The sequence below is a fragment of the Neofelis nebulosa genome, chromosome 6 (assembly GCF_028018385.1).
Source record: "Neofelis nebulosa isolate mNeoNeb1 chromosome 6, mNeoNeb1.pri, whole genome shotgun sequence".
Taxonomy (NCBI): Eukaryota; Metazoa; Chordata; class Mammalia; order Carnivora; family Felidae; genus Neofelis; species Neofelis nebulosa.
The window spans coordinates 78,288,534-78,302,419 of record NC_080787.1 but is presented as its reverse complement, the minus strand read 5'-3'; the positions used below and the strand labels follow the sequence as shown (position 1 = coordinate 78,302,419).

General features: G+C 34.5%; 1 protein-coding gene across 14 annotated transcripts in view; it reads right to left on the bottom strand.

Moving 5' to 3' along the window:
* DOP1A (DOP1 leucine zipper like protein A) overlaps nucleotides 1–13,886 on the bottom strand; it is a 111,557-nt gene that overhangs the window by 54,085 nt on the left and 43,586 nt on the right. For 10 of the 14 annotated variants that reach the window (XM_058734563.1, XM_058734568.1, XM_058734567.1 and 7 more), the window contains 5 exons: nucleotides 13,385–13,555; nucleotides 10,347–10,536; nucleotides 6,884–6,982; nucleotides 1,330–1,429; nucleotides 468–577 (listed from right to left, as the gene is read on the bottom strand). In XM_058734563.1, the coding sequence (XP_058590546.1) occupies nucleotides 468–577; nucleotides 1,330–1,429; nucleotides 6,884–6,982; nucleotides 10,347–10,536; nucleotides 13,385–13,555 (670 nt within the window). Of the gene's footprint in view, nucleotides 1–467; nucleotides 578–1,329; nucleotides 1,430–5,886; nucleotides 5,954–6,883; nucleotides 6,983–10,346; nucleotides 10,537–13,384; nucleotides 13,556–13,886 lie in introns of those variants that run through there. The other 4 variants (XM_058734564.1, XM_058734569.1, XM_058734572.1 and 1 more) reach the window with 2 other exon arrangements.

Genomic DNA, 13,886 nt, shown 5'->3' with positions numbered 1-13,886 from the left:
ATGCTTCGGATACCAACAAATCTCTTTATCTTGAATATAAAGTAAAAATAATATAAAAGTATGGCTCATTTTAACTTTTCCATTACAATAGCAGTTTTACCACATTTAGATTCCTCATGCAACCCAAATTTTCCCAAGGCTTCGGAGGATATAACAGAGGTCCTAGCCCATTTTTGGAAGAGCTCCAATTCACAGGGCAGACAGGTAAGAAGCTGTAACTATGTACTAATAAAGTTATGAGATCAAATTAAGCAATCTCTGGACTGACACAGAAATGAGTCTATTTTAGGATTACTTACTCATTGTATTGTAATCATTTGCTTGTTATAATCATTCTTAGGAAGTTTGTGAGTCTTGTCTCTACCCGTCAGTGATGAATTAATTCAATTAAGGCAGCACCTTGTCTTACACTTGTTAACTCTAGTGATCAGGGAGTAACCAAAAAGTAAAATGAAAGCATTCATTACCTGGACCAACAATTCTTTTGAAAAGGTAGTGAAATAGTAAGTAGCATGTTCTTCAGGATTACTGTGTCTTGTGCTTCTGGGTCCTATGATAGCACCGTTGTTATCAAAACCTCCATGGAAACAAATGGCAAAATAAATTATACTGGAATTCTCAAAACTGTTGTTCATTAAATACCAAAACACCAAATATCTCAAAAACAACACCAAACACTTACCAATTAGTAGCCCAATCAATGTCAGCAAGAGAGATCATTTTAGATAATTTAATAAAGGGAAACCAATTCAATACATAAGCGAGTATCATAGTATTCTTCCAGCATTATCCAATATTTTTCTTTTCAATCTAACAAATAGTGAAATAACTGAAGATTCAGAAAATCCAAGATAAGTTATATTTTATCTTTTCACTCTAAGCAGTAAGCAGTTGTGGATGGGCCAAACACTCAAAGTATGGAAAAACAAAGAACTTACTGCCTGAGTGCGAGACTGGTAAGGTACCATGTGTGGGTCAGCAGTAATAGTTCTGATTCCTTTGATGACTTCAAAGTTTTGGAAATTATGTTATTATTTTGATTATTTATCCTTTTTTTGTCTACATACTCACAGTATAACAGCCTCAATTTATAGGAGGAAAAAAATCTTGTCAAAGGAAACAGGAATGGGTTAAAATAGCCTCTAATGTTAAGAAGATTTTGAAATTTCTTCATATAATACACAATTAATCCTATTTACATTTTTATTGTCTATTTAAGCAAACTATTAATTTCTTCATTTAGGACACACATGAAACTTGATAATACTTATGTATGGCAAATTTCCCCGTATCTTTCCCAAGCTAAGACCATACACATCAAACACCTACCAAGGAGCCATGCATAAAGTCTTCGGTTCAGGGACATATCCCTCCTCAGTACTACATGAAGAGCTGCTGACAAGATCCTGATCATATCTGGTCGAGTGGCCTGAAAAAGTTAAAGATGTAGTTGTATTTCATCACATACAAAAACACATTCTTTTTTTTCCTCTTTAAAAAACATACCACCTTGCAATACGCTCAGAACTTTAGGGCTTATGAGGTAGTTTCATAGAAGACTCATCTGACTCTTCAAACACAGGAATGGTTATTGCCATTTTACAGATTAGGGAACAATAAGAAAAGGTAACGCAGCTGTTTAGTTGCATACGTGAAACTATACCTCAATTATTTTAATCTCCATTTTAAAATTTGTTATCCTATCCAGAATTAGCAAGCTCTGACACAAAACAAAAAATGGAGTAAGATGGAACCAACTCAAGAAAATCATGTCTTTAGTCTTTTACATTCATAGCTGTGTCAACTGGTGGTAATTACTTTAGATGTTCATGATCTTCATCGATTTCAAGCCTTTCATTTCCTGATCTCTTAAAAATTTTTATCTTGCAGTATTTCAAACATACAGAAAAATATAAAAAACAATATAATGAATGCTTTTTGTGCCCATATCCAGCTTTAACAAATCTTTTTTTTTCATGTTACTCAAGATCTTCTAAAGAGAAAATAATTTTTCTTTGCATCCTTCCTAATAGCCTTAATTAGATATTTAAAAAATATACTAAAGAAGATCTGGTTTTCACTAAAAGAGGTGAAGTTAAAAGATAACAGGAAGGCAGCTAGTTAAATTGCTATTAATTTTAAGACTATTTCTAGATAATCACTTTAAAAGAGAATCTTGGACCCTGAGCATTAGAAGGTAACGTGGAAATCAATTAGTCTAACAATCACTCTAGAATAAAAAGGGCCTAAGTACTTAGCCAAATTCAAATGTCTGGTTATTGCCTCACCTAGATAGAGAATGGACTTTACAAAAAAAATTAACTTTATTTTTGAGAACTGACTTCTTTATCATAGACTTCTCAACTTTTTACTACGCCATGCTTCTTGACAGTATTAAGCAGCTTACATGTTTTAAAGGAATCTTCGAGAAATAACTGAGATGTTACAGAACACAGATCATCAATAGCCAAAAAATTATGGTCATTCATCTGAACACAGAGGTCTTTATTAATCTAAACAATTCGCAAAGTGTGGCCCCTGAACTCCTGAGGATCTCTAAGACTCTTTCAGGGGGTCCACGAGGTAAAAACTATATTCATGACAATTCCAAAATGTTATCTGCCTTTTTTGATGTGTGGCATTTGCTCTGATTATGCAATGCTGAGTAAAACTGCCAGCATCTTAGCATGCAAAGAAGCAGTACTGCAGTGGCATCTACTGTACTTGTGGTCATGGTATTCTTTACTGCCATATACATCTAGTAAAATTAAAAACAAAGAAAAAGAAAAGCCAGTTTCACTCAAGAACATTGTTGATGAAGCAGAAGTTTGTTTTATTAAATATTAGTCCCTGAACACACGTCTTTTAATATCCTGTGTAATGAAATGGGGAGTATACACAAAACACTCCTGACATATACTGAAGTATATATGATGGATGTCTAGGGGCACATGGGTGGCTCAGTCGGTTGAGCATCCGACTTCGGCCCAGGTCATGATCTCGTGGTCCCTGAGTTTGAGCCCCTTGTCAGGCTCTGGGCTGACAGCTCGGTGCCTGGAGCCTGCTTCAGATTTTGTGTCTCCCTCTCTGCCCCTCCCCCACTCACGCTCTCTCTCTCAAAAAAAAAAAAAAATATGATGGATGTCTTGAGGAAAAACACTTGTGTGACTGTTTGCATTGTGAGCTGTACTATCGGCTTTTTTTTTTTCATCACATACCACTTTTGCCTGAAAGAGTGATTGATACAAACTATGATTATCAGGCTTGAACACTTGGCACATATTTTCTCAAAAATAAAGTGTCACTGCAACAAAAACAATTCATATTCATCATTACAAATAATAAATTTAGAGCTTCTATGAGAAAATCTGAATTTTTGTTTTAAGATTTTTTGTTTTATTTTTTTAGAAAGAGAGGACAGGAGCAGGGGAGGAGCAGGAGAGAGAGAGAATCTTAAGCAGGCTCCACTCCCAGCACAGAACCCAACATAGGGCTTGATTTTACGACCATGAAATCATGACCTGAGCTGAAATCAAGAGGTGGATGCTTAACTGACTCAGCCACCCAGGCACCCTAAAGATTTTATTTTTTAGTAGTCTCTACACCCAACTTGGTACTCAAACTTCATTCCTGCCTCCCCCCGCCCCACCACTGAGGTCAAGACTCACATGCTCTACTGATTGATCCCACCAGGCACCCCGATAAAATCTGTTATTTGGCTTGAAACTGTATGTACTGAATTAAATTGGCTTGAAAGCTTCCCAATACCTAAAAAAATTTACTGAGGAGATCAGTGGGGACAGTAAGAAATATGATAGTTGTTACTGTGTTAACCTTTGAAAGATCTGCATAATTCGGCAACTAACATTTTCTAAATAACCAACCATGATGTTACAAAAGCATATTTGGGTAAAACACCCATTCAAGGGTAAGAAAGACCAGCAGGTTTTCATGAAACAGAACATGAAAAGTTTATTGATATGGTTTCAGATTCCATACTGCAACTAATTTTTTAAAAACTGCAGCTTATTGAAAGGTGCCTGGGTGGCTCTGTTGATTAAGCATCTGAAACTTGATTTCAGCTCAGGTCATGATCTCTCATGGTTTCATGGGTTCAAGTACCACATTGGGCCCCACGCTGACAGCACAGAGCCTGCTTGGGATTTTCTCTACCTCTCCCACTCATGAGTACGCGCTCTCTGTCTCTCTCAAAATATATAAACATTTTAAAAAACCACTACTTATTGAGTTATGGTGTAGTATCAAAGAAGAATATGCTGTTTTAACAACAACAACAAAAAGACTGCTGAAACACTCCTCCCTATTCCAATTACGTATCAGTGTGAGATCAGATTTTTTTCATATACTTCAAATGAAAGAAAAAAATCACAACAAATTGGATGCAAAAGCAGATATGAACATTTTGTTCCATACTAGAGCATACATTAAAGAAATCTGTGGAAAATTTCTACTCTATTCACTAATTATTTCAATGTGTTGGAAGAGTTACTTTCATAAAATGTTATCTATACTAACATGATAACTCTGTTACTGTTAGCTTTAAGTAAATTAGTAAATATTTAAAAATCTGTCAGTTTTAATTTCTAGTATGATATAGATAAATCTAACCTCCATAAACAAAAGATTTTTTTTTTTAGGATCCTCAATATTTTTAGAGAGTATAACAGGGTCCTAAAACCAAAGCATTTGAGAACTGCTGATCTATCTAACATCAGATATGAAGATTACAGATACTGCCACAAAAACGTGAAAAGTACTAATGTCTCCCAATCTTATTTTGAGAAAAAAAAACTATTCTTAAGGAAGAAGTCACTACTTCTTCTTTTTTTTTTTTTTTAATTTATTTATTTGAAAGAAAGAAAGCGTGCATATGTGCGGGGCTGGAGGCAGGGAGACAGAGACAGAGGGAGAAAGAGAGAGAAAGAGAAAGAAAGAAAGAAAGAAAGAGAGAGATAGAGGGAGGGAGGGAGAGAGAGAGAGAATCCCAAGCAGGCTATGCACTGACAGCACAGAGCTCAATATGGGGCTCGATCTCAGGAACGGTGAGATCATGACTGGAGCTCAAACCAAGAGGTGGACACTCAACCAACTGAGCCACCGAAGCACCCCAGAAGTAACTTCTTGCTTACTGTTGACATCACCACATATTTCTAATATGGAAAACAATTCTCACTTAAAGGTACAAATGTTAGAGATTAGGGTCAACTTTCCATGAAATAAGTAAAAAGAGTCTAATAACCTGTCAACTGCTGAAGCTCTTAAGAGTAATCACTTATGGGACAAGGTAATAAAGGCTCTGTTAAGTTACAATTACAATCAGGATTTGCTTAAAATTATATGCAAGATATGGAAAGAGGAAAATGGAGAACAAAGATGACAACTTCACCCATACTCTCAGGTAATCTAAAAACATGGTATGGTAATAGGTGGAAAATATTGGCTCTGGGTATGGTACATACTTAAAAAAAAACTTTAAACATAGCTATTGTTTTTATAATACAAATTATAGAAGGCAAGGCTTGAGAAAATCTTCTTGGCTGGGAGGGATACAGAGGTGGTAGAGTAAGAAAGTACTGAAGGAAACTCAGCTAAACAAAAGGTTGAGAAACACTGGTCTAATGAGATTACAAATTAAGTTCTTCCCAGTTTAAGTCTACCATGACTTAATCCCTCACATTTTATTGAGTCACCTATAGTACACTGAAGGAGTTAAAAATGTTGAATGCCTGGAAGGGAAGAAAGACGGGGAAGGTTTAAGAGTAAAGGTCAATACATTTTTTTTCAATAAAGATCCAGATAATAGACATTTTAAGCTTTCGAGCCATATACGTTATTTTAGCATATTCAAATCAAACTCATTATTACCTTGTGAGCTGTATGCCCACCCCTATACTGGTAAGTTCAGACTACACTGATGTCCCAGCAGGTGTTTCTGTGAAAAGTCAGAGACAGAATAAAGGCTTCTGGTTTAAGGATGGAACATTTAAAAAAATTGAAACTGAGTATAGTTTGTGTCCCAATTAGGGGCAATATAGACAATGAAGTATAAAATTCTCCAATTATTAACAACTCAATTTCAAACCGAATAAAGTAATAAAGAAAAAGCTGAGTATGACAAATCATAATGAAAATCCACCAGTTTATCTACTAACCACAGCTCTGACAAAACTCCCAAACAATAGTCTTTTCTGCTAATGACTTTTTAGAAATAAAGTTTTCCAAGGCAGAAATTCTTCATATCTTATTACTTTTGTTGTACCATTCTGAATGTTCACATATTGGTGCTCATAACTTTTCAAAGTTTAGAACTCGAAAGAATTTAGACCATTTCTTTAAAAATGAGAACACTGATTCAGTTAAGTTCTACCAGTGAAACACTTCACTCATGATTGGTTAACTGCTCTCATTTGTAACAAAAGTACTAGAGAATGTCACAGTGACTGAATATTTGGCTTTCCAACAGCCAACACTGCTAAAGTTCTAACATACATCACCAAATCGCCAAACCAAGAAAAGGTAACATCATGACAGAGATAACAGCTAGGTGAACCTAGGTCTCAGAGACCTGCCTCACTCAGAGTTAGCAATGATTATCTTTTGTTTTTCATAGGTTACAACTTTTTTAAAAGGTATGAAATTTTTAAATTTCAATTTCCATGTTCTTATCCAAATCAATAAACCTTTTTTTCCCCCAAATTCCCAAAAATTCCACTCCTTGAAAAATTTGCTTTTTATGTATTATACTTACAAATTTATAAAACAAAAGAATTCAACCTAAATTCTATTAAAAAAAATAACTACATGAGGAATCTAGGATTTTCCAAAGAATTCCTTATGTTAATATCATTATTAATGTTGTTACCTGACTCATGTGGAAGGGAAAACAGAAGAGTATGAGGTCCAGTGTGCTTCTCTGTACAAGTACACTTGAGTCCTGCACGGAAGTACTTACTGCTTCTACCTGAAATAAAAGAGCCTTTAACATCTCTTGTCTGTTACATTGAGAAATATTTACTGTGCAAATGGAATGTTTCATTTTTTCCAATAAATAAAAGTTTGCTTCTCAGTTTCTTATCACTAATTAAAATGTATTTATATTATTTTGAATAAATAGGTAAATATATTATGAGGGCTTAAAAAAAAATTAAGGCACACAAAAGAGTATACAGCAAAAAGTTCTCTCCCATATCTATCTCCCAACCGACTTCTTTTCTACAATGCAACCAGTATTATTGGTGACTATTTTCTGAAATGTAAGTAAATAAAAACATACATCCATATATCCCGAACTTTGCTTTTCTCTTTTAACAATATATTTTGGAGATCTTTTCTTAACACTACATAAAGAGCTTCATTTTTTCATGGTCAAAGAGATACTCTATTTCATAGATGAATCCTAATTTTTTAATAGGTTCCTAATAATAGACAGTAGTACTGTTGGTAAATATTTACTAAATAATGCTGCCACATATAATATACAGGTGTACATTATAGGATAAATCCCTTAAAGTAGAATCTCTGGGTCTTGGGGATATGCATTTGCAACATGAATAGAATGCTTCCCATTAAGGTTATGTACATTTATATTCTCACCAGCTATGTGTGACAATTTGTTTTTTCATGTTTACTCACGTTTTTTTTTTTTTTTTTTTTTTTTTTGCCAATCTGATGTATGACAATTGGTATCCTGGTATAAATTTTTATTTCTATTATAAGTAATAGAGCATCTTTTCATATGTTTATTTGTATTTCTATTAGGTAAATTATCTGTTCAAATCCATTTTTCCACTTGATTGTTAATAGTTGCTTATTTATTTATAGTAGCTCCTTGAATAACAATGAAGTTAGTCCTTTGACTGTGATATGTTACAAATAGTTTTTCAATTATGACATTTATTTTTTAAAGAAATAAAGTGACTTGTTTAAAATTTCCATTAATTCATTAAAAGGAAATGTTAACAATACATTTAAAAATCTGCATCAAAATGGTATAGTCATTTTGGAAAATTGGCAGTGTTTTATAAACTTATACACTAGAAGAAAACACAGGAGGAAATGTTTGTGATCTTAGACACAATTTCTTGTATCTAACACTAAAAGCACAAATGACAAAAAACAATACAGATTAACTGGATTTGATCAGAGTTAAAATTTTTGTGCTTCCAAGGACAGTATCAAGAAAATGAGAAGACAACTCCACAAAATGAGAGAATATATTTATAAATCACAGACACAAGGGTTTAACATCCAGAATATATAAAGAACTCCTACAGTTCAACAACAAAAAGGGAAATAACACAATAATGGGAAAAGAATTTGAAGAGACACTTCTCCAAAGAAGATATAAAAATGGCCAATAACCACAGGAAAATATGTTCAATGTCATTAGACATCAGGGAAATGCAAATCAAAACCATAACGAAATAACACTTCACACCTGCTAAGGTGTCCTATATAAAAAGACAGACAATCACAACGGTTGAAAACGATGTGACAAATGGGAACCCTCATGTATTGCTGGTGGAAAAATAAACTGGTGCAGTCACTTTGGAAAACAGTTTGCCAGTTCCTCAAAGTTAAACACAGGTACCATATGACCCAGTAATTCCACTACTAAATCAAATGAAAACCTATGCTGACACAAAAACATAGGCGTTCAGCATGTTCTGAACATAAATGTTCAGACCATTATTTATAATAGCCAGAAAAGAAGTAACTCAAATGTCCATCAGCTGATGGACAGCTAAATAAAATGTGGTATTCTCCATACAAAGTAGTATTATTCAACCTATAAAAAGAAATGAAGTACTGATACATGCTTCAACATAGGTGAATATTAAAAACATTGTGGTAATTCATAAAGGGCTCTATATTGTATAAGTGCATTAGTATGAAATGTCTAGAATAGGCAAATCTACAGAAACAGGAAGATTAATGGTTGCTAGTGGCAGGAGCGAGGGAAAAATGTAGTGAGATTAACGACTATGGGGTTTCTTTTTGAGGTGATAAAAAGGTTTTCAGAGTTAGATAAGTGATAATTGCATAACTTTGTGGAAAAAGTTGAATTGTACAATTCAAAAGGATAAATTTTACGGTATGTGAATTATTTCTTAATAAAGCTGTTATTTAAAAAAGTTAACATACCTTTACAATATGAACCATTCAGGAATCCTATTCCTAAATACTTTCCCAGGAAATAAAAACATTTCTACATAAACAACTGTACGCAACTGTTTATAGCAGCTTTATTCATTACTGCCCAAACCAGAAACAAATGTTAACTGGTGAATGAATAAACAAACTGTGGTACATTCATACAATACAATACTACACAGCAATGTAAAGGAACTAACTACTGATATATACAAACACATGGATGAATCTCAAATGTTATACAAAGTGAAAGAAACCAGACTTAATGGCTGATATTGTATGATTCCATCTATGTAATGTTTTAGAAAAAGCACAACTATAGAAACAGAAACCAGACCAGTGTTTGCAAGGGCCTGGGAACACAGGGTAAGAGAAGTAACCACAAAGGGGCACAGAAGAACTTTGTGGGGTGATATAAATGTTCTTTATCTTGATTAGTGTATTGATTACCTGACTGTAGGCATTTGTCAAAATTCATACAACTGTACACACAAGATGTTATTTTCAGTGTATGTTTATTACAGTTTAATAAATGTAACCAAAATCTGCATAAAAATCTCAGTCATTTCATAATCAGATAGGAGAAAAGTATGGGATGGTTAATCACAATTTTTAAAAAAACTTTTCAAAGTGCCTTTGAGGGTTTGTTGTTTACTCCTTGCTAGTTTTCAGAGATAGCACTACAGAGATAAAAGGTTTCCTTTTGTTCTTCATCTAGAAATTAAAAAGTTTAATCAATGTGATTTTTTTGGTACAATTTTTCACCATCTACTTTGGTACTAGAGATCTTCTTGCAAAATTCCCATACAGAATCTAAAACCCATCTTTCCCATAATGAAAGCTATGATTGAAGAGAAGGTTCGCTTGGGTATAATTAACGTGGCTATATTAACAGTGGTCTGATCAGTTAGCAAGATGGTAATAAGGACCATTTATTTGCTTGAATAACAGATGGAGATAACATATAACCTACAATTCTTTTTCCATGAAAAGAAATTTTTGAAGATTTTAAAAAGAATAATTAGTGACTAATTTTGTCGTTAAGTTTCCTCGATGAAAAGTGTAAGCTCCGTGAAAATAGGAACTTTGTGGCACGATTCTCAATATCTGTCTGTAATAGTGTGCCTGGCTCTTGAGAAGTATGTTAAATGAGCAACCACATATAGACCTACCATTAGTTCAATATCACTGCCAATTATATAAAGTTGATCTTCCATGGAAAGCTTTCTGTTCAAATGGGCGAGAACATATGTGATTCCTGGTAAACGCACAGCAGGACTGGTGAGAAGACTCCCCCAGAGGGCACTGTAGAATGCGGACTGGTCCACTGCAGCAGCAACCTTCTCCAGCAAAGTGTTTGTTCTGAGGTACAAAACAGAGTGGCTTAAGAAGAGAAGCATTTAGGGGGCACCTGGGTGGCTCAGCTGGTTAAGCATCGAACTCTTGACTTCGGCTCAGGTCATGATCTCATGGTTTGTGAGATCCAGTCCCATGCCGGGCTTTGCACTGATAGTGCAGAGCTGCTTGGGATTCTTTCTCTCCCTCTCTCTCTCTGCTCCTCCCCAACTTGTGTTCTCTCCCTTTCTCCCAGAAATAAACATTAAAAAAAAGAGAGAAGCATTTAGTTTCACAATGTTAAAAATAAATTCTTCTTTTCTGGAATGTATGAAAGTATTCACAGTATAGTTTACATGCTGTGCCCTGGAGACAAATGTGATAGACTGAGAGAAGCACATATTTTAGAGGACTGGATTTAAGTCCTGGCTCCCCCCATTTACTAGCTGTAAGTTGGAGAAATCAGTTAATCTTTCTTCAGTTTCCTGATCTGTAAAATGAAGACAATGACAACAAAAAGAACACCCCAAGTTCTATCTACGTTAGTGGGTTGTTAAACACCATATACATTCATATTTATTTTTAATTTTTATTTATGTTTAATTTTTATTTATTTTTAATTTAATTTTATCTTATTTGAGAGAGAGAGAAAGAGAGAATCTTAAGCAGGCTCCATGCTTAGTACAGAGCCTGACATGGTGCTCAATCTCATGACCCTGGGTGGGATCATGACCTGGGCCGAAATCAAGAGTCAGATGCTCAGACTGAGCCACGCAGGCGTCCCAGACCACCATATACATTTTGGTTAACAGTAATCCTGTAGCAGAAAATATTTTCTCTTGGATTTCTATGAAATTCTTAAAGGACATTTTCCAAATGTTTCCTTTTCTTTGAAATCATATTATGCAACTCACAATAACTTTGAGAGTGTCTTGGGGATTCTAGCAGGGGAATGTAGCTACTCATATATCCTTGACCAAAGAACAATACTCCTCTATCAGGGAAGGTCATCCCTTTCAACTAAGCACACAGCTTTGGGAGGGGCACACATGGAGTGGTGAGGGAAGAGGGAGACACCTGCTTAGCAAGCCAGGTCAGCTAAATCAACCCTGGCGATCAAATCAATGGGGTGACAGATATCACAGCCAGATCACCCTCACATCTTATAATTTACAAAACTTTAATGAATTATACCTATAACAAAATCAAAGATATATTATTGCTTTATTAAGGACTGCATTCAAAAATTAATTACTTATGATTAGTTTCAAATATAGAATAATGTAATACATAAAAACTTATTACACTGTAGTAGAGTCAGAATCAAAAGAATCTGATGATGCGTTCTACTGTTTACTTGCTCTGTGACTTAACCTAACACTGTACTCCCTTCTGGCCTTAATATATCTATAGATTAAAAGAACACATTTATCAATCCCTTTATTATACTTTGTGTTGAAAAGCTACTAAAACCTAATGCTATGGTCTAAATGTCTCCTCAAAAGGTCATATTAAAACCCTATCCTCCCAAAATGATGGCATCAGGAGAAGTGGAGCCTTTGCAAGATGCGTAAGTCATGAGTTCTTATGAAAGAAATTCCACAGAACTCTGTAGCCCCTTCCACTATGTGAGGACACCAGCTACGAACCAGGGAGAGGGCCCTCACCAGAATATGACCATGCTGGTACTCAGATAATGACTTCTAGCCTTTAGAACTCAGACAAATAAATTTGCTGTTCATTAGCTACCCAACCTGTGGAATTTTGTTACAGCAGCTCAAACTAAGACACATAACAAGATAAAACACAGACTATAGTCCTAAAAATCATTATTCACTGTTATATTTTTAATTGTAACTAGCAAACTTAAGTGCTTCCCTGAGAATACAACAATTTAAAATTTAAAATAAAATGGACTTATACACTAAATGAAATAAAACATACGTTTCTAAAATTGTAAGCATGTAAGTAAAAAAGTTAACAAAAGAAAATGATAACTTTTTAGGACCAAAATTATATTTTCTCAAAGTAGCTCAGGAGCGTAATCTAGTATTTTCAGGGTTAGAATCTCACTATATTACAGAAACATATAAACCACCATAAAATAGAGTATCTGGTGAATATGCTAGAATAAATTAAATTTAAATCATTAAGTGTACTCATAAAATTAAATTTAGCCTTTTTTATGTTTGCTACCTCAACTCATAATTTCCTTTTTGGTGAGAATATCAGTAACAAGCTATTAAAGATAGTTAATACCATCATGTGCTGTCTACAACTATAAACTTCCTAAGAAATAACAGGCTCCAAGATGCATTAATTCATTTTCTTTGAAAAATTAAAATATCAAGAGCATCATGTCAACAGCCAGTAAAACATCACTGTACTTGGTGTTAGTGGTGTAAGAATTTAAAAACTGTTGGCACATGGTTCAATTTCCCATTCTTTTATTAATTTAAATTCTTATATATTGTATTATTTTAAATTATGGGTCACAATTTTTTGAGCAACTTACATGTGCTAGGAACTGGATTGATTTTATTATTATAATAACAGAATGAAATAAGTATTATGTGTGTTTATAGATGAGGAAACTTAAAAAAGTTCAGACATGTTAAAAAAGCTTTCTTTTTAGCTAGGATTTGAACCCAGTCATCTATCTCCCAAGTCTGTGCCCTTAGCTATATTTTCAGTGCAATACACAAACTAGATATATTACAATAATTATTTTTTGCTACAGAAATCTTCACGTGATATATTCAAGGGTCTAGAATAATTAATTTTTGTGATGTTAAAACATTATCGATCCAAGGATACTTGGTGACAAATCCAGGCCTTTGATCACTTAGTGGCAACAACAGTAGCACCATTTCACCTCTCGTAGTACTCTGATCCTTCTTCTAAGCCAGGCAGAATACCAGTTAGCAATCCTTGTAGACCAGGCTTCAGTGTTTTACCCAAAGGCAGGTAATATATCTCATACAAACTTAGCAATGTTGGTTTCACAGACATGGCAGCATTTGCAAGAAGAGGAAATAATCCAGAACTGTTTAAAAACATAGAAATAAATGGGGGTAAGGAGAAGCACATTAACTACAAAATATTAATTCATATGCACATATGATGAGGGAGTGTGGGGCAAGCTGAGGGCAAAATACAGGCTGGCAGACCCTTTCCCCCAGGTAGAATATGTGTAGATAATATGTGTGAACACTCCTGGCTACCCAAGAACAAAGGAAAGGGTGCTTGCCATGGTGATGTGGGAAACTAAGGCTAATGAAACATTAAATCCCCTTATTGCCTACAGCCCATTGACAAATCCATGAAACAGGCAGTGTGACTTCCCTCTAGGAGCTCAGTTGCCTTTGCTTTGCTAG